This window comes from Nicotiana tabacum, chromosome 3 (genome assembly GCF_000715075.1).
Source record: "Nicotiana tabacum cultivar K326 chromosome 3, ASM71507v2, whole genome shotgun sequence".
Lineage (NCBI taxonomy): Eukaryota > Viridiplantae > Streptophyta > Magnoliopsida > Solanales > Solanaceae > Nicotiana > Nicotiana tabacum.
The window spans coordinates 23,149,609-23,171,503 of NC_134082.1; the positions used below are offsets into that span (position 1 = coordinate 23,149,609).

The 21,895-nt window shown below is 35.8% G+C and overlaps 1 protein-coding gene across 4 annotated transcripts in view; it reads right to left on the reverse strand.

Annotated features, from left to right (window-relative positions):
- Nucleotides 1-5,231: 5,231 nt before the first annotated feature.
- Nucleotides 5,232-21,895, reverse strand: part of LOC107803116 (uncharacterized) — a 35,106-nt gene continuing 18,442 nt past the window's right edge. For all 4 annotated transcript variants that reach the window (XM_075249279.1, XM_016626736.2, XM_016626737.2 and 1 more), the window contains 9 exons: nucleotides 21,542-21,850; nucleotides 20,767-20,937; nucleotides 12,600-13,497; nucleotides 12,292-12,464; nucleotides 10,608-10,712; nucleotides 7,890-9,779; nucleotides 6,921-7,568; nucleotides 6,612-6,837; nucleotides 5,232-6,374 (listed from right to left, as the gene is read on the reverse strand). In XM_075249279.1, the coding sequence (XP_075105380.1) occupies nucleotides 5,479-6,374; nucleotides 6,612-6,837; nucleotides 6,921-7,568; nucleotides 7,890-9,779; nucleotides 10,608-10,712; nucleotides 12,292-12,464; nucleotides 12,600-13,497; nucleotides 20,767-20,937; nucleotides 21,542-21,850 (5,316 nt within the window). In that variant the 3' untranslated portion in view covers nucleotides 5,232-5,478. The remainder of the gene's footprint in view (nucleotides 6,375-6,611; nucleotides 6,838-6,920; nucleotides 7,569-7,889; nucleotides 9,780-10,607; nucleotides 10,713-12,291; nucleotides 12,465-12,599; nucleotides 13,498-20,766; nucleotides 20,938-21,541; nucleotides 21,851-21,895) is intronic.

Consider the following 21,895-nt stretch of genomic DNA (forward strand, 5'->3'; position numbering starts at 1 on the left):
TTAATATGAAAATACAAAATTTCAATATTTCTACAAATTATCTACAAATTGTTCATAACAGAATTTATCTTTATTTTCATGCATGTTCGTCTGCAACACTAAAGTTACTTGATATGCCAACATCTCCCGTTATAGAAGAATACAACTTATTTGCAATTTGCTACAACTTTCACACATTATTTCCACCCAGTGAAATACAACTACAATAACATTAAACTTACATACAAATTTTATACAAAATTATACAATATGTCTTTTGTATATTTTGTATCTGATTTATACATAGTAAAAATAATTTTCATACAACTAATTATATATTATACAACTTATGTACAAATTATCTACACTTTTCGTACATTATTTCTACTAAGTTATATACAACTATAATATAATATCACTTAAATATAATTTTTATACAATGTTGTTCAACTTTCATACAATAGCTAAATGAATAAAAGAAAAATAAATAAACAACGGAATACAATTTTTCTACAATTTCTGCAATATAATGTATGTCATGTCTTCTTCTTCTTCTTCTTCTTCTTCTTCTTCTTCTTCTTCTTCTTCTTCTTCTTCTTCTTCTTCTTCTTCGAGTTTCAATCCGAAATTCAGCCAAAACCAAGTCTAATCTTCACCAAAACCCCTCAAAATTGAGATATAAACTCCAAACCATATTCCCAATTATTTGCAATAACATCCAATCCAAACAAATAATGATTTTTGAAAACCCAAATTTGAATTCAAAGCTTCAAAGCTTTTTAATGGCTGTCAATTGTGGAATTGCTGCTCTCTTTTCCTTTGCTTTGTATTACTGAAATTTGGACATAATTGTATTTGATGTAGAAGAATTGTAGAAGATTTAGTCGTTTTTGATTTGTGAAATCAGAAAAAAGTTTAAAACACAATGTATCAAAAAAGCAGAGACGCTAAATTTGAAACAAAATTGACGAAGAAGATTAATGTGCGTGATTTGCGTTGTGGAAGATCTGGAAGAATATTTAATCCCCCAATTTTAGCACGCCTAAATAAGGAAGTCTACAGCTATAATGATTCTTTATTTAATGCATTGTCTATATTATGTAGAAATACTATTAGCATGAAGGGTAATATGCAAACTATAAACATATTTGGTAATATAGTTTCCTATATGGTATAGGAACGAAAATTTCCCTTAAAACTAAGGCTTATAAGCCCAGGCCAAGTTAGTCCGCTGGCCCTTGAGGCTTGACCGAGGCTGGGCCTGGGCCTGGGCCGGCCCGTGGACCAAAAATTAATTAAATTCAAATTTAAATATTTAGAAAAGTAAAAATTAAAAAAATCTTAAATATAATCCTCATTTTCCAACCTTAGATTGCTTATTTACCTTTCCATATCAACTAGAATTTATATTTTGATATGCATGCAGTTGACAAGATTAGTTTTTCTTTTGCTTAATTAACAACGAACTAGAAAAGTTTTAAGTGGTCATTAATAATTTTTTCAAAAAGAAAATATTACTGTAAGTGGCCAATGATCAGTTTGGCAACATATTATTAATTGTTAAATTGTCCTTCAGTAGAAAAAGATCAAGTTTTAATAGCCAAAGAAAATTAACAACGCTAGCAGATTTTATTAATTTTAAGATTTTTTTGGACTATAATGATGAAATCAAAAAATAATGTTAAACCTAAATTAAAAAACCTTAACATATAAACTTATTGAAGCAATCCTGAACCTAAAGAAAGTGAAAGGAAAGTACTAAAAAAATATTTATGTAACATTAAAAAAAGAAGAGCTAGAGATATAGAGAATTTGCATTTCAATTACGAGATTCCTTGTCAAATACCAAGATTCTTGTACACTCTAAATAAACAAAAATCGTTCATATGATTAAGAGATTATGCCACGGAAAAATATATAACGATTTAAAAAAAAAAAATTCTAAAAAAATTAAAGGGCCGGCCCGCCCTAGCCCCCGACCCTCTTAAGCCTGGGCTGTCCATTATAAGGCCCGTATAGATGGAGGGTCGGCCCGCCCTAGCCCAGAAAATTTAAAAGCCCACGAGGCTTGGGTTGGATTGGGTTGGGCTAGCCCGTTTTGACAGCTCTAGTAATAAGCCTCGTTGTACCTCAAATTGCTGTTCCAAATCTTAACCTAAATGATCCAACGACGCCAATGAGTCACAATCTACGTATGCGAGCTCACATGCATCAACAATGTATCTCAACAATATCCTTTTAATCCACAAGTAGCCAATACTTACATTAATTTCTCTAAATTTCTTAAATTAACCCATTTAGGTGATATCATGAATAATCGCTTAAAAAACTTCAACAGTGGTGTTTTTACATCTATTTAGATCCTTATAAACTAACATTAAAGTCCCAACACCACTATCCGTCATCTTTTCCACCAAATAATCAACCACAATTAATGCCAAGCTAAGATGACACATTATGACCTCCAGCCACCAACCAATGACTTTTAAGCATTTATTCATACCATAAATATTCATTAATCTTCCAAATGTTCTTGGTAGATTTTAAAAATCCAGAAAAATTCCATGATTATTTGATGTTAGTAGATGTTCTAAAACTTGTATTTAACACTAAAAATAAGGGTAAATCTTACCTTAGTTGATGGGGTTAATGTTGGGTGGAAGGATTCTTGAAGTTCTATCCAAAGGCCCCTTTTTCCTTTACAAAAAATCCATCGCTTCACCATAGACTTCTTTCACTTTTCCAACTTCCATTTTCGTTCCTTAAGTATTTTATATCCACTCATACACTTTCATACCACAGTACAAACACTTTTATACGCTTCTACAGTATAACTTTATTTGTTTCTATAATTTGGCATGCATAACAAGGATTTTAATGTCTGTTAAGCCTCTAATGGACTTTAAATATTACGAAATTTTCCAGAATGCTACACTCCGTCCCTACTCCTTCCCATTGAGGTTTGTCTATCGTTTCATTTGGGTAATTCCATAGAAGTTGATATTTCTGTAGTTTTGGCTTTACCTGAATTGATATCACTACAAGAAATCTAACTTTACAAAAGCAATTACCAGATTAATAGGGGAAAAAAAATTGTGCTCTTAAGCACATAAATACACATGCAGGGGAGCGAACCGTTGGTATACTTGGTCGTAGCTCTGAAGCAATCTCATAATTGCTTCACCATCTATAATGTCCGTAGGAGATAATAAAAGAGTATCGCCTTTCACAAGGCCAATATATATCTGAACAACATGCACTTGCTGACTTTTGAGCAAGCTGAAAAACTTTCTCAAGAATATGGAGAGCGGGACTCTTTAACCTGGCAAAAGATAGATAAAGAAATGCAAAAATGGGAGTCGTGGTTTATGCTGAATTTTTTTTCTTAGATAGAATAAATAGAAAAGGGGTGCGTATGTTGTGGTTTTCGTAATTGCAAGAATTTTTTTTTCGAGAAAAAGTCCCCTCCTTCAATATCATGATTGGGTCGACCAGGCCAAATCATGAGTGAATAGGAAAAAAAATGTGGAAATACTTGGAATAATTCGTACATTTTTCCCCACTTCAATTTACCGGATCGTGTTATTTACCTACTTATCCCTAGGCCATATCATCTGTTCTTTAGCCTCATTCTTCCCAAGCAATAAGCAATTCTCGCAGGAAGAAAAGTAATTTAAAGATGCTGCTTAGAATATGATAAAGTGTTCACTGGGAACTAATCTATTCATATTGAGATCTAAACTGGAACTGGGAATTTATTCTTTTTCAGCAACTAAACTTTCATTACCTCAGTCTCACTGCTGTAGTTAGTCGCGAAGCAAGGTGCATTTTGCTCATACTTTTGAGGATCCTTCTTCAGTGGTTGTAAAATGATTCAGTTACATGACAACTCATGAAATTCACGATCTATCATGATTCTCATATCAATCTATTATGCGCCTCTTCAGTTCCAAATCAGCTCCGTAAAGTGGCAACGTATTTTTTCACATTAACTAGTGTTTAGATTACATATGCAGGAAAACTAACATCTTCAATCACTGGCCTGGAAACCATGCTCTGTTTACGGGTAATGGGCAAAAATATAACAGGCATCAGAACGCACCATACTATCGAGGAACTTACAGAATTAGCCATACATATACTAGTATCAGTGTTTTAAAAGGCGTGGGCGTAAGGCGAGGCATTTTACATATGCCTCGGCAAGGTGTAAGCCCCGTAGATATTTAATTTTTAATATTCTATAAAATAATATAATTACAGTAAATATTTATAAACAAGTAAAATTGTATAAAAATTAAAGAAAACTATAAATGTGCAAAAAATATATATAGATGTGCTCCATCCCCACAAAAAACTAATCAAAACAATCTATTATGCGCTACTTACAAGCACAAGTAACATGAATTGAAAAAATAAAGTTCTTTACATGGAGGAACAAAAAAGATTGAATATTTGTAAAAGAGAATTTTGAAATATTTGAACTTTGAAATTGATGCTATGAAAGAGAATGAAGTTCCCTTTATATTTGTAAAAAAAATTAAATATTCGTTGTTTTTGGAAGATATTAGCAGACTGGTAGACAAATAAAGAATCGAGAAAGACCATAAATTAGGATTTCAATCAATAACAAAGGTCTTGACTTTTAAATTTAATACATTTCAGAAGAATGAAGTCTATCCGAATCGAATTAGCACTTCTCAGATCAAGGCCTCTCCAGCTGAGCTGGGCGCCGGGGCCTTGGATGCGCTAGCGATTGGCACATAGGGGAATGGTTGCCCGGGTTTCTCGGTCTGGTATCCTGCACCTCGCGTTCATGATATCTATATTCAACTGTGCCCCGGAAACACGGTCAAAGCACTTACAAGCTGACTTTTGAGAAATTGGGTATTATATGAAGGAATTATTCAATAAATTTTGTTTTAATTTGAAAAAATCTCTTGAGCTTACACCTTACTGCAAAAACGCGCCTCAAACGCCCGAACGTACATACACCCGGGAACGCCCCGGCACACGCCTCTTGAGACTTCCGCCCCACACCATTACCTCAGGACATTTTTGGTGCGCCTAGCCCCAGGTCTCACCCCGAAAACGCCTTTTAAAACACTGACTAGTATAGTGCAATATTTACTTCTATAAACCTTCCTTTTTAACTTCAAATTCAAATACTCACTATTTTTCCAAACATCGACCAAATGCCTCTAAGTATGAGCAAACCAAACATTGATTAAGAAAAACACAACAAAAGAAACACATGAACAGATGATACCGTCCCTAGTATAATACAGAAAGATGAATGGACCATTTACAGCTGCATTCATGGAACCCCAGAGGAAAAGAGGGGGGGGGGGGGGGGATGCAAGCCCATGTAATCTTGTCAAGCTTCCTCCTTTTACCTTTCTCTTTTTTCTTTTTTATAAATAATTATTCTTTAGATCCATTTTTACAAACACATGATAAAGCTGACCCACAGACAACAAAATAAACTTCATCGTCAACAAGTCACTCATCATCAGACACACAAACAACATCAGTTACATTAGTAGCTATGGCTGAAGAAGTAGAACCTCCCTGTACACTATCCAGCGTTTGAAAGTCGGATAGGTCCAATGAATCAAAGTTAGAGCTCATATCTGGTAGAGGTGGCATAATGTTCCGCCTGTTTGCATGAGGTCGATTCTCCATATTCAAAAGCAGTTCCCGCGCAGACATAGGCGGATTTCGTGGAGCAGGCAACCTGCCAATGTCATGCTGCGAATTCATACTCCGAGAAGCAGAGAGATCTACCACAGTAGAAAGATCTGTAGCTAACTGTGAAGGGGAGGATGTTGTTTGTAGAGAAGCAAGTTGGGGAAGTGAGGGTGATGATGCAGCCATGTTAGTGGATAGCGGTTGATTTTGCAAACCATGTGCAAGCGTTGAGGGGCTGCTCGTAGACATGGATGTAGGAGTTCTGAAAGGCTGCAGATGGGGGGCTGGAGCACGGATCTCACCAGCTACCCTGAGATTGCCAGTGGAAGGGGTAATTGCACTGATGAGAGGCGGCCTGCCAGGAATTCCAGCAGTAAATGCTGGTGAACGACTAACAGCAGCGGTCTGCTGAATGGGTGCTTGTTGGCCAGCTAAAGACAACCCGGTAACAGGTGTAGATCTAAATGCAGGCTGAGGAATCCCACCAGAATTTACTGAACGATTAATAACTGGCAAAGAGGGGACAGAAGGCTCCTGCCCAACCTGTGCTTGGCCAGCTGAGGACAAACTGGTGGCATGAGAAGCTCTCAAAATACCTGGGGCTAAATTTTGCTGGTTAGCTGCAGACGAACCAGTCACAGGAGAAGACCTCAAATTAGGCTGCTGTGACACCTGATGTAGATGCTGCATATAACTAGAAGGCACAACTGCAAAAAAAAAAAAAAAAAAAAAATACGAAGCTTCAGTACACAAAGAAAACTTTTACTTGAGAAATCACAAACCTGACTTGTATAACCTAGTAAAAATTGCCAACTAGCACTACCTTTTATCACCCTGATAATAACGTATTCTAGATAATATCTGGACACAAGTGTCAGTTCAAAATTCTGACAGGAAAAGTTAACTACTCTCCTAAAAATGCATAACCAACAATGATTACATACCTTGACGGATGCCTGGAAGCCCCGAAGGTTTGAGATTCATGCACTTGCATCTGAAAGCGTCTGCCAAAAGCTTATTCATGAGAACTTTGTTCAGACTCGTATCAAGTTCATTCTTCTTCCGAAGAAATGCTGCCTCAGTTTCCTGAAGATTAAGATCATACTTTTTACGGATTTGTGCAACCAATTCCTCTATCGCCTTCTCGCAATCAGATCTCAAACGCAATTTCTGCTCAAAAAGAGGAAAAGAGCTTGAAGAAAATAGAGAAGGACTAGGAGCAAATACTCACAACGAAGGAAATTGGAACTAACCGTGTCCTCAAGAATTTTAGTGGCTTGTTCTCTTTCTTTATGTATCCTTTCCCATTCTTTATGCAGAGGATCAGCATTGAAAGGAAGAATTGGATTCCCAGCGGCCATCTGATGGGCAGGATGAACTGGTATATTCCTAGGTCCTTGGACGAAGGCAACATTAGTGTTATGTTGCAGGACTGCTTGACTAGGAAGCTCAGCGGAACCTGGCACTTGAACAGAAGCTTCAGATCTCTTAGAAGATGCACCCTGTTCTGAAATGGGTCGAGGATCCACTCTACTGATTTCTGATAAATTAGGCCGATCACAGCTCAGAGGCGACATCTCAACATCGACAGATGGACACTCTCCCGAATTACCACCAGCCTGCAAAGTTTCCATCATCTCTCCATCCAAATGACGAGAAGACCCAATGTTTGGGATAAAATTCCTTTTATCATCATGGGTTTGACGTGCAGTGCCGCTTGGTGGCTCGTGAGCAGCAAGAGAAAAACCATCAGAAGCTGGCTGTTGTCGCTCGGAGCTATTAATTAACACGGCTTCAGAACTGTTGGGTCCACATTGGCCAGCATCAACATCAGCTTGTGTTCCACTCTGATTTTCTTGGAGTGGCATCTCATGAGTGAGTGTTTCATTATATCCTGAAGACTGGAAACATACGTACTGATTTAGCTGATCCAGTTTAAGTGCAAAGCCATCCATAACAGAACAGCCAAAAAAATTCTACAAAGTATCGGGAAAAAATGCATTGGGTTGGCAAATCACACATATTATTTTTTGAATGGTAGAACTGCAATTCACCAGGAAAAAATGATCCAATTACTTGTTTTACGGCTTGGAATAAAACTAGAAAGTTAAAACTTTCCTAGGGAGAGCTTATATACATGTGTCCAGATTCTGAATCCAGATGTTCTACAGAAACAACACAACACAAGCACCTCATAAATTGGGAAGACAAAGAGCACTTACTTGATTTTGAGGTATAGAACCACCACCATCAGAAGTAGGAACTGCTGCTGCCAAACGCAAGTCCACTACCACTTCCTCAAGAGAAATTTGGTTTCTATCAGTGGAGCTAACTGCATCTCTCGAGTTTTCTTCATCATTTGGTAAATGAGAATTATTTTCCAGACTACCATGTTCTGTATTCAATTCTTCAATAACATTATTTACTTCTGAATGATCATTCTCCACAACTACATTAACACCTGTTCCAGATACTTCCAACATATGCTCTCTAGTTGGATTCCCTAGTGGAACTTCAGTATGTTCTTCGGAAAGAAGAGGAAATACAGAAGCAATTTTCTCTGAACCACCACCTACTTCATTAGGCTTCTCGTATCTAGCAACCAACGCTCCAGCCGTGGACGCAATCTCAACTTGCTCCTCTGCTGCTGGTGCTGCTAAAACATTTGTATTTCCAATAGGACGAATATTTGACTCATTAGAGGTAGATGAAGGTACATCTGGATCACCTACTTCATTAGGATGTTTGGATGCAGCAACCAAAGCTCCAATTTTCTCTGAACTACCACCTAAATCACCTACTTCATTAGGCTCCTTGGATGTAGCAACCAATGCTCCAATTTCCTCTGAAATACCGCCTGAATAAACTACTTCATTAGGCTGTTTGGATCTAGCAACCAATGCTTCAGCCGTGGAAGCAATCTCAACTTGCTCCTCCATTGCTGCCGTTGTTAAAACATTTGAAGTTTCAACAGGAAGAATATTTGACTCATTGGAAGTAGATGCAGGCACATCCGGGTCACCTACCTCATTAGGCTGATTAGATGTAGCACCAAATGCTCCAATTTCCTCTGAACCACCACCTAAATCACCTATTTCATTAGGCTGCTCCAATCTAGCAACCAACACTCTAGCCATGGATGCAATCTCAACTTGCTCTTCTGTTGCTGGTGTTGCTAAAACATCTGTAGTTTCAATAGGAAGAATATTTGACTCATCAGAAGTAGACGTAGGTAGTTCAGATGCTACCCTGTCACACTGCGTTCTATCCACAATATTACCATTCAGTTCCTCAACATGTTGTCCAGATACAGGGTGAACAGTCTTGGGACGATTATGAGAGACATTTACATTTTCCTGAGAGCACCCTATGTCATCTATAGGATTAGATCCAACACCCCTAAAGGAATTTGCTTCCGCCAACCAAGAAGCCGCCTTTTGCATTTCCTTGTACCTCATAGCAGTGTGTTCTACCTCAAGCTCTTTAAGCTGTTGGTCCTTGAGGCATTTGAGCTTTTGTATTTTGCTTGAAAATTCAGTTTCTAATATTTTTTGTTTATCCTTTATTGCAGCATTCTGACCAAAGATAGACCGAATAACAGAAAAATTCACTCTGTAATCCAGCTCAAGCTCTTCCTTCTTCTTCTCCCATATTTTCTGGAACTCTTTGATTTCCTCCTTTTGCTTCTGTACCAGCTTTGACATTCGCCTGTCACATCTATACTGGACCTCCTTAATGAATTTTTCCCTTTCAATATCCACAAGTTCTTCTTTAGGTGTGACAATGCATTCCATGGATAAGTTTTTAACTTTAAATCCTTCAACCATTTCATTTTCCACATTCAGCTGGGAAGATTCTACAGCTTGTGACATGCTTCCCTTCGATGGCTCTTCTGGAACAGATCGCGCAGCTAATAAAGAAGACTTAGAAGAACTTGAAGCATTATCATTTTGATCCAACTGCTGCAAGAACATCTTTTTCAAGGAATGGATCTTCAGATAAACACCGTTTACCTCTTCCTCGGTGCATCCGAACTGTAAGTGCTGCTTCGCCAGCAAGAATGTCTCCTCTTTGTCAATTTTTTGCTTTAACATTGAAGCTGCAACCCAACACTGATAATTCACAGTAAACGTCAAATAAAAAGAATCACATCGACATGTTTTTCTTGAAGCAAGAAGCACACTAAATATATATGATAAAGTTGAATGCTAATTTAATGATAATCTAATAAGACTTGAGCTTGACATCAAACTAAATTGGCTGTAGCACTACCATCAATCTATAAGACATGATTGAATTCGAGAACATGCATACTGCCAGCTTAATGGGATCTGACAACTCGACAGGTTAGTTGATGTAGAGTGATAACTAGACAAATATGGAATGCCAGTTTGAAACCTAAACTGGACTGATACGTCAAAGTGAGGCAGTAGAAACAAGAGCCGCAAGTGCGGAGTTTGGAGACGAGATTTTCACTGTTGTATTCATCCTGACAAGATGAACCAGAAGTGAGTGGAACAAAGAACACCAAAGACAGACACAACAAGAGATGTAGTCTCCCTGAAAGAATCATTGAAAATAAACAAAGATAGTAAACTAAAAAAGTAAAGAATAACTTTGGTCGAGCGGCCTCCAAAGAAGCTACTTAGATTTCTACCAAGATTGTAGAAACTCCGATACCGAGTTTAACTAGAAGAAATAAGACACAAAACTTCTTACTGACGGTACGATTAATAACAGGCTCCTTATATAGGAACTTTGAGCCGCATGAAACAAAAAAGTACCTCATTTTTTAGGATTCCTAGTTATTATGACGTGATTATATTTCACCTGAACTTTTAAGATTGTCCATGAAGAGAAGGATAAATTCCACTGACAAAATAACATAATTAAAAGGATGCAAGCAGATGATATGGGCAGTGAGGCAAGAAGATACTAACCAGAGATAACTGGAAAGCCTGTAAAATTGTTGCACATTCCCTACTAACATGATGATTCTCCATGACATATTCCAGAAACTTTTCTACAGTATGTTTGACATCGTCCTGCATTTAAATTTTGGTCATCTGGCCAGCAAGCAAAAGACTAGAAGGAAAAACCTTGGCTTACCTATTCCTTTGGTATATTATAGAGTGTTTACAAGCAGGAAAAGCCACAACTATGGCAATCATTCCGCAAAATATCCTTTTTATTCATTTACATAGAGTACCAAGTTGTTCTAGCTTGAAGCGTGGTTGATATAACCAATTAGCAGTACGGAATTTGGTAGTGGCACAGAACCTGGTTCGTATTATTATTAAGATTTGTAGATACTAACAATAAACCACTGTCATGAGGATTGAATTACAGGATGAGATGGTGATAAACAAACAAGACGGCACATTATTTACGAAAAAAAACCATTTAAGGAAACAATTAGAAATCAAAAGCATACACCAAGCAAAGAACCAGGTGGAAGGCCTTCAATAGAGCCATAAGAAATCAATGACAGCCTTTATAGAATTAGCAGCAGAACTCTTCGGATAATAAAAGAAATATAAGAAAATAAAACCTCAAAGTAGCTAAACTATTGGAGTTCTGTAAAATCCAAAAATTTGAGGAATAAAACACAAACATAAAGTTGCTGCCCTTTATCACAAAGACAGCAATGAAAGAAGTTCCAAATAGCAAAATTTGTGCCCTTGATTAGTTTTGTAGAAACAATTTTACCCATTTTATGGGAAGATGAACTAGTTTACTGGCTAATTTTGAAGTGGTCTCAAAAATGCAGATGCTGCAAGTGTTAGAAAAAAGAGCTACAGCAGCACACTGTCCTGTCATGTGAGTTCCCAAGATGAAAAATGCAAGATGCATATCACTCATGTATTCCTGATTCTTTGTTACTAAACTTAAAGCTACTAAAACAAAGATACAAAAACCCATTTAACAACTACGACATACACCTTTACGACAGATGGTACAAGCAAATGAAGAACACCCTTTCTCATGCTACACATGTCCTATACCATTTGACATAATAAATGTATCACTCTCTGCATTTTGGCAAATTAACTAGGGCAGTTAACCCTCCCTGAGCACAGCGCGATGGCGGTCTTAACGACCATACTAGGTTTCCAAGATTTAAACAGGTTTGGATGTACGAGTACCGCAAATGCAGAAAGAATGTAATGGTGCTTACCATTGTGCCAAAAACTGCAGTATTATATATCTACTTGAAGAGAGAGTTTAATCAAAGAAAAATTGCTAATCCAGAGGCAATCACAAGACCAGGACTCATAGAAAAAACGATTAAACCTTTGACAGGTTAATATAACACTTATTCACCTTATCAAAAAATAAATATCATACTTATTCACTAGAAGCTATCAACAAATGCTTACAACTCTTTTGCCATGAATACGAAAGGTATGATTTCCCAAAATGAAGAGCTTTATCTTTTATACATAACAAATGTTTCACAGATTCAGAATATGACCTTCCAGAACCCACTCATTATGATTAATCTGGACAAGCAAAGATTTCTATTTTTTTCATTGTTCATCAAAGAGCCTATATATGCTCCAAAGACAACATATAACTCAAAAAATTATAACTTCTAAGAAAGGGCAGGCAGGAAATGAATACCGGAAGTTTTAGCACTTCAAACAGTTTTGCAAACTCAGCTTTCAGATGGATATGAAGGCTTTTCTGCTGTATGCGTCCTTCTTCAGGCCGCCCAACAAGGTTTACCTCATGCAAGACATGAGACGGAGACCTAGAAACATGCTTCGCACCAATACCATCCTTTTCATGAACACCTGGACCGAACCAAGAATTAGCAGCTGATATTTCTTGACATATTTAAACTTATGGAATAACAAACAAACACTAACAGGAAATATATTGAAAATAGGTTAATGAAGTGATAGCTCCTTTGGGAGCTACAATTTCACCTCTTTCAAGCGTGCGGTGAGTGGGGTTTGCATCCACACTATGGTTCATTACCGCCTTCCTGCGCTTCTTTCCTATATCATCATTTCCATTAGGTGGATCTGGGGATTCATCAAAGTATTGAACTCTCTTTCTGTTCCTTGGGGTTGCAATGCTTAAATTTCTCCACAGTGGATTTCTTCCCTCCAACAGCTTTCTCCAAAAAACATGAGGTTCTTCTCCAACTTTCAACTCCATTTTTTTCTCACCAAACAGCGGGATATCAACACTGTAAGTTCCCATGCTCATTTGAACTTTTGAAATAATGGAATGGCATGTGTCCTTGTAGTCAGAGCTTTTACAAATTATTGCAGAGAACTCGCTAATAACATCATCTAAACGCAACTGTCCTGATGAGTTATTTGAAATTAAGGTCGGACTGCCTCCAGAGTGGTACTCATCCAATCTACTGAACAAATTTGAGGCTCCCCACATAAGGGTGTTATTGGGGCTCCGATTTATGATATGCAAGTTACTATCAAGATTCAGGTCCTGTTTAGCAAGGAATAGGGCTTTTTCTTCTACAGTAAAACTTGAATACAGCCGGAAAACATATGTGTGCTTAGACTGCGAATCTATTGACAGCTTCTGTAGTTGTCTCAAATCATTCGTGGGATTTGTGTCACTATCATATATAATAACACTATCAACTGACAATAGTTTAATGGTTTGATGGCAAACACGATTCTCTAATAAAAGAACAAAGCGCCCACTTTTCTTGTCGTTAAACCTGTTAAGAGAAGCTTGTTTCTTGGAATGAATAACACACGTCTCAACTCTTTCATAAGAGTTTTCACCAAATCTTTGACGCAGAAAATCATCCAGAATATCACCAATTGATGCCCCGGAGCCAGCAATAGACTGCATTAATTAAAGGCAGGAACGAAGATTTTAACAATCAGGCGAAGAAATTAAAGGCAAAAGTGACAAAACACTTCCACAGAACATCAATCAGGATGCAGGTCCACTTATCGTGTATGTTTATCTGTGTATGTGCGCATGTAAGCATATACACGCGCGCACACACACACTATCATATAGAAAGAGGAGACGCGTAGCGATTTGTACTACCGGAGAAGTTTCGCTAACCGGCAGGCAATAGTATCAGCAGATAGCCGCAGGCAAGCGTAGCGAATCACATTGATAAGCCCCTACCTGCCCGCACATAGATGGATAGGGCGGGCAAAGCACAAAGAGGATGGATGTCTGAGCGGTTGAAGGAGTCGGTCTTGAGAACCGAAGTATTTATAGAAATACTAGGGGTTCGAATCTCTCTCCATCCGCGAGGTCATAAGTTCTCTCTTGCGTTATCTATAGAAAGAATGAATTGTATATATATATATATACTAGTCTTAGCGTGCGCGCTTTGCGCGTGTCCCCATATCAATGTGTAAATAATTATATAAACTTTTAAAAATAATGTGTTTGAGTTATAAAATAAAAATTAAATTAGAAAATGTAAGTTCCTAAATATAATTTAAATATAATGAATGTTAATTGCATTTAGCTAGCTCTATAAACAAAAAAAACATCGAGTTGTCATTTGTTGGAGTGAATGCAAGAATATAATGATAATAATAATAACAATTAATGATAATTTAATTAGAATACAATTTGGTCTACAAATTTCTTCCTATTACTTCAAACGTATCTAACAGCTTGCTTGGATAGTTGTTACACATTGTTTTATAATGTATTGTATTGTACTGTATCGTTTGATGAATATAATGTTTGGATAGATTGTACCGTTTTCCGTTGTTTCATGATATCACACACCAGCAATAAAAAGAATAAACTTGCAATATTATAAAGAAAAATTATGAGACAGAATAAATTTATTATATATAAAAGGTAGGGTAAATGATAAATTATCAAATAATAATGAAGGGTGAGATGGGAGAAAAAGATAAGATAACGACGCAACCACACCAAATCGGTCGTTACATAAAGTGGCACATTTCGTCTTTACGTAATGACGGATTTAACGATACGATACAATAAAATTTAAGTAACAACCAAAACAAACATCGTATTTAAAGTAACAATTCGATACAATACAATAGGTAACAACCATCCAAACAAGCTGTAAGAGTTTTGTCAACTTAAAAAATAATTTTACTTAGAAGATGCATTTGAAAAAATAATTGAATTGTATTTTTTTGGCAAATAATTAATTCAAAGACTTATTGTTGGTTCTTATCATTATAGTAACTCGTTAAAATTTGTTAATTCATATAAGGTAATTCAAATTTAAATAATTTTAAATTACAACATAAATTAGCCCAATAGTTTCTATGATGCTCAGCTAGATTTTCTTGCCACCATGGGACGTGCAAATGTTGAGTACAATTTTGATTAGGTGAGTTTATTGAAGCAAGTAAGGAATCAATTAATAAAATTTTAGTTGATATCAAAATCTTAAATAATAAGAAACTAAATATGAAATGTATTATAGTTATATTAAATGATTCAAATAAGGAAAGAATTTATGTAAGGTAAAATCTTAAGTTATTTTGAACTCCTAAATATTAGGACTTTATACAAAATTCAAATAAGGAACCAAGTCCTAAATATTAGGAAAATAATTTAATTTACAATGTTGAACAATGTGAAATTTATTTTTAAAGTGTAAAAGAAGGCGCAGAATCTATCAGACAAATATTTAGGACAACCAACATGATGATTCATGAAACTTCACAAAAGGAGGGCAGACTATGTAATTTTTTCCATAGGTGATGTAACTACCAAATAGTTTTTTTTTTTTTTTTGTGAGAAGGTAACATAATGTAACTACCAAATATTAATAGGCTATTAATAATAGCTTTGCATCCAGAAACAACCCTTAAAGGGGAGCCTTGACGTAACTGGTAAAGCTGCTACCATGTGACCAGGAGGTCACGAGTTCGAGCGGTGGAAACAGCCTCTTGCAGAAATGTAGGGAAACTGCATACAATAGACCCTTGTGGTCCGGCATAGCGGGAGCTTAGTGCATCGGGCTGCCATTTTTATCTAGAAACAACCCGAGGCAGCACCCTACGACTTCTCAAGGTAGTTGGGTGATAGTTCTTTTAGTTTGTTTTTTTGATAAGTTAAATGGTGCCTCGGATAATAGCATTCAAGGGGGATGTAAACCGTATACAAAAAGAAAAGCCTAAAATAAAGAGAACAGCCCCTTCACAGTGGTCATATTTAAGATGTTTGCTTGACCTACATGGCATCGACACAGGTGCTGATCCAAAGTGTCAGATTTGCAGCGACTTAAATATTAGGTTCAGGGCTACGGATAAGCTACGAGTGTAGTTACTGGGATTTGAAAATGCATAAATATTATATATGATGATTAGTTACTTAGAATATTCAAAAAACATCTCATTTCTTAGTTAAAAATGTGTGATTGTTATCAGATTTGTATTTCACAGATCGTTATAAAGTAATTGTGATTTAATATTCAATAAACCTGGTTTTTAATTAATTGAATGTTCTCAAAATATGATTAAACTTCACCAGCTACATTGAAACATTATTGAACTTAGATATCTAATGATGGAGCCATAAGCAAATGGAAAAGAGGAGAGACCCAATAACCGATATAGGCCTTTATTAGAGAAACGTCAGGGTCAGACAAGTCCACTACATTCTAAAAGAATCTGGGTCTCTTTCCAAATTGTAGAAGAAACAAAAAGTTAAAAACCCAATGAAAACGCAGAGTTGGTGGCCCAAGACATAACGGATTCTCTTCGTATCATCCTAACAAAAGAACACATACAGGGACGACCACAAATGCAGCCGCAGCCACAGCCACAATCAAACCCTAGGAAAGGATCATGTATCTCAAAACCTTTTATAAGCCTTTCAAGGGTCTAGGTCGACCCATAATCCAGCGCCTCTAATCTCTAAAATTGGATCATTTAACCGGCCCGGCCCAGCCCAACCCAACCCATTTTTTAACCAGATCAACCCCTAAAGTAAGAGGCATAAACTATTCCAATTTGAATCGTGAATTGGACCCAGGACCAGTTATGTGAAATGAGAACCAAACTCATACCGGACCAGCCCAGTTACATAAAAATCCTACAGAGTGATGAAAGGCTTGCTTGACACTCACTTAAACCCTAAAGCTCGGTGAAGCCCAAGTTGTCTGCTTTGGCGCTTTAGGTAGGCGTTTTGGTGCTAAGGTGTGGGAGCTTCCACCGCTACCTTCTATTTTTAAGGTAATACAACATACATATAGCTCACTTAAAGTGTTTTCATTCTTGTGTCCAATTTCAAATAATTGTTTTTATGTTTATAGTTACATTTTTGTGCATTGCATTTCTAATTTATTTTTTCTTCATCGACACATTTATTCGACAAAACCCACGCTTTTATTGCGCTTTGCGCCTAAAGCTTCAATAGGCGCGGGTGATCTTTGCACTTTTGGCTTTGACTACACTGATCCCAATATCCCCACCCAATTGTCGACTTGACCATTATGCCCCCTCCACTTTGCACCTCCCACTGATCCCACTCACATCCTAGTCAATTTGACTGTTAACCCCACTCACCCCCCCCCCCCGCCCCCTCTCCCTTCTCCCACACGGCCATCAAACCATTTCCCCCCTCACCTCCATTTGTTTTTTATGTTTCAAGAATTGCAAATAGGCTCCCCAAATTTTTTTAATAAATACCCCCACCTTTTAAATTCCTAAATCACACCACCTCCATCATTCTATTATCTCTCTCAATCTCAAAACTTCTCAAGGCTCTTAGCTTTCAATATATATATATATATATTATACTATGATCATTCATCGGTAATTTGGGATTAAAGTTTGAGGGAGCAACTTGAAACGAGTCAATTCAAACTTCATTCAATTATATCAATTTCTGAATTTCCATCTCTTTGTAATGTTTTAATTCTAATTGTGTTATTTGCTTCACATCTTCTTCTCAATCTAATATTGGTAGAAAAGGAAAATGTTAAAGTTAAAGAGGAGAAATATGAAGAATTGAAATTACAAGAAATATAGATTTAGATCATACACTAGATTATGATGACACAGAACTAAGATTTTGGTACTTGTGGAAGTGGTGCTACAAGTAAAAACAACAAAGTTATAAGAGAGAACCTCTAAGGTTAAAGGTATGACCATATCTCGATCGAATTCCCAATCAAGATAGGCTAGTATGTACAATATGCAGAACTACACATAAGATAGGGAGGGGGTGAGGGGAAAATAGATCGTCGTCGGGTAAAACTATAATCCTTAGGAAGGTAACTAGTTTAGGTACCAGTGGCGAAGCCAGAAATGTTTCCAAGGGTGTTCAAACTTGAAAGAAGTAGAAAAACAATTCCAAAGGGTGTTCAATAAAGGTTTATATATCTAAAATTAATAATTTAGTTATATACACAGTGTAATTTTTCGTAATTTTTCAGCGAAGAGTGGTTAGTTGACCACCCTTTGCTAAAGGTGGCTTCACCCATGTTAGGTACTATTCAAGGTATACTACTCTCTTCGTCACGATTTATGTGACGCTCTTTTCTTTTAAGCCAGTTCCAAAAAGAATGACAACTTTCTATATTTAGTAACAATTCTACTTTATATTTTCCTTTTTACCCTTCATGAGATGATTTCTAGCCACACAAATTTTATGGTTTGTTTTAGACCCCAAGTTCCAAAAGTCTTCCTTTATTTCTTAAACTCCGTGCGCAGTCAAACACCTCCACACAAATTGGGACGGAGGGAGTAAAAATTAAACTGGTAAAACCTTCAATTATAACAAAAAGATGGACAATAATTAATTAGCAAAATATATAAGTACATAAACCTTTTACCACAGGTAAAAGTCCTCAACTTGCAGAATATATTATTGTTGCACATAATCCTTTGTTTTCTCTAATCCCTAGAACAACTCTTAGAAGATATTTTTATTAAATACTAGTCTTACAGTATAACCATATTAATGAGCACACAAGTTTTTAAATTAAGAAATACGTATTTAAGTTATCTGATAACATTATCTAAATGTTATTAGATAATGTATTTGAGTTACTTAAAAATATATAACAAATATTAAAGAAATTCCTGAAAATGATGAACGTTGTTCTTATTTAGCAAGTTCAATATATGAAGAAGTCATTTCCCTCAGAAGTTAAGATAACTTATTGTGTTTTATGAGGCCTTATGTGAAAATATTTCATGAAAATTGTTGTTATTTTTGCGACCTAATACTTGAAATAAAATATAAAAATAATTTAATCACGCTTCTTTAAAGATTTGTGTATGAAAATGTTGGCCCTATATGTTTCTGAAGTTGTTATGCAACGCGGTTCAAATAATGAAATGATTTAGATATGATAATTGAAATCTTAATTGATTTTAAAGACTTCCTACCTACTTCAAATAAATAAGCATTTAGTAAATAATTTTTCAGTTAATTTTGAAATATTAAATATTAAAAAAATTAACTTGGATGTATTACAGTTAACATGTTGATCCATCTTCACCTTTAAAAATAGATTTTACCAGTGAATAAATTTATATTTTATTATTTTTATAGTATTTAGAACTTTAAAATCAACTATTAGTTATTAAATGTTAAAAAGGTGATTTAACCAATTGAATAACAAATCAAGTGAAACACATTTATGTTATCTTTCTCACCATATAATATGCATATATAAAATATACTTAAAATATTAAAAAATATTTATTTTTGGCTTAGACGTCTTAATTAACTATTTATTTATCAAAATATGATACTAATGGTATGGACTCAAGTTAATTTGGTGTTGAATTTTCTCGATCTTTTAGAAATTTTAATAATTTGCCTATGAGTTGATTTTAAAATTCAAAAATTAACATGTACAATATTATATTTATATTACATAATTCAAATAGAGAAATAATTTGTGACTTTAAAGTCCTTAATATTAGGACCTTTCTACCTAATTCAATAAGGAAAGATTTTAATAACCAAATTTTAGTTGATTTTAAAGTCCTAAATGTTAGGAAAATAACTTATTAATTACATATTTGTCCCATGTGAAATCTATTTTAGAAGGGTAAAAAAGGCGAACGACATTTCGCTAAGGGTCTTCGTACTTTAATATAGTATAGATTAGAAATATCAAAGTATTTTACATGAATTACTTCATCATCTTAAATATAGAGTTTCATAAACTTCCAATATTGGATATGCCAAAAATAATTTAGAATTTTTTTAGCTGTTACTTGTCATTAGATTAATCATAATTGGATAATACAAAAAAAAAATTAGCTTTTCATGCGATTGATGAAACGAAAACTGGATTTGTTATTTCAAGAAGGGGAAAGGTCCTGATGCCCTTTACTATCCAAAATTATTCAATTTTTCTATCCACTAAACTTTTAGTCCAATTCATATGCTTGCTTTCTTCATAAAGAAAGAATATGTATTGGTTGGGCTCGAACCCCAAACCCAAATTCATATTTGGTTCATTCATACGCTTGCTGTTAAAAATTCTCATATTTGCTCTTACCATTGACGAAGCTCCATGGTGAAATTGGTGGACTCCATGTGTCAAAATTCTTCGAGAAAAAAAAGGCTCAAATTCACCCCTCAACTTTTGAAGTTGGTTTAAAGTTGGAATTCAGTTAGGGGTACAAGACGTTTTATGGGATAAGATTAGACCAAAAGTCTAGTTTGGGGTTGGGGGGGGGAGGCAAAAATTAGCAATTTCAGATAGTGCAAGAACAAATTTGACCCTTTTCTCTTTCAAGAATGATTAGCAACAAGTTGCTTTTTATGGATTTGATCTTAAAATGCTCTAATTTGCTTTTGACAATGCTAGCAACAAGGTTTATTTTTTGATACGGAAATGCATATATTTAGCTTATGTTTCAAAAGTCTTGATTAATTTCTTAAACTCTATATCCCATCAAACACCTTCCTATAAAATGGGATGGAGGGAGTATATTGCTTTATTTAGTTGAAAGTTCACTATTTCATAAATTTTTGAGATGTGAGTTAATTAGACCTGCTATTCCTTTTAATGAAAGAAAAATTAAGAAAATTTGTCTATCTTACTTGATCCATTCTATAAAGGAACTCAAATATGATTCTAAGAATAATCAGTCAGTCCTCAGACAAGATACAGGAAATACATACCTGAAAAAGGATAACCACTCTGTGCTGTCGGAGCCTCATTTCTGAGAGCATCTTGTCAAGGAGATGTAGTTTTCCACTTGCTTTTATTCCGACTTCAAGAATTTCAGCAGGAGAAAGCCCCTTATTGAAGGGTTGCAGGAATGGATCCAGAATATATGGATGATCACAACACTACAAACAAAAGCAAGAACATATAATTCAGATAACTATCACTATAGGAGTGGCTTTCATTGACTTTTGACCAGGAGGATGAACAATGAAAGTTAATATTGTCTATGGAAATGGAACACCAACAGTTCTACGTAAATCCTAATTTGAAAAAAGTGCTTTTCACTTCCATTGTGCCATTCAGCAAACTTTTTTTGTTTTCTAATTTCTTTAAAGTGGTCTCAGAGCCGGCTCCGGTGCACCTCGACTAGAGATAACCAGCACAGGTACCAAGTGACTCTACCCACGAAGGCTGGGACAAATGGGAAGAAATTACCTAGATTTTTTTTTTGCCTCAGCTAGTATTTGAGCATGAGACCACATGGTTCTCCTCCCACTTCCTTAGCTACTAAACCACTAGGCCATACTCTTGGGTGCCACTAAGCTAGTTATTTAACAATCCTCAAGATTAATGTTTCTATTTAGAAACTCCCTTTTTCTCAACATTCACTGCCGCTAGAACCAATCACCTTTGCCCACCTCCAAAGGAAAACAGAACAAAGAAAATGATAACAACACAACCATCATCCAAAAATGTAGTAATGTCAAATGAAATGACACACCTAACCTTTCGCACAGAGAGAAGAGTATCGCGGAGAGCCCCAACAGGATCACTTTTATAGAAAGTGCGAAGAGCATTAGAATTTGTGAGTAATGTAGCACAATATTGCTCAAGCTGCAAGTCAGACATCTGAACAGGAACCCAATACTCCACAAACTTGGAAGATTCAGGCTTGCTGCAAGGTGCAGTGACCTTTGAGAGTCCTTTCAGTTTTCCAAGATGGTCACTGATATCAGATGCCAAGCCACCAGTCTTGTCCAAACCAAATTTACATTGGAGCAAAGAGAGTAGATTAATGTACTCAGATGAGGTGATCTGTTAAAATTAGAGGGTCTAGTAAGGACGATGTATTAAATGAAA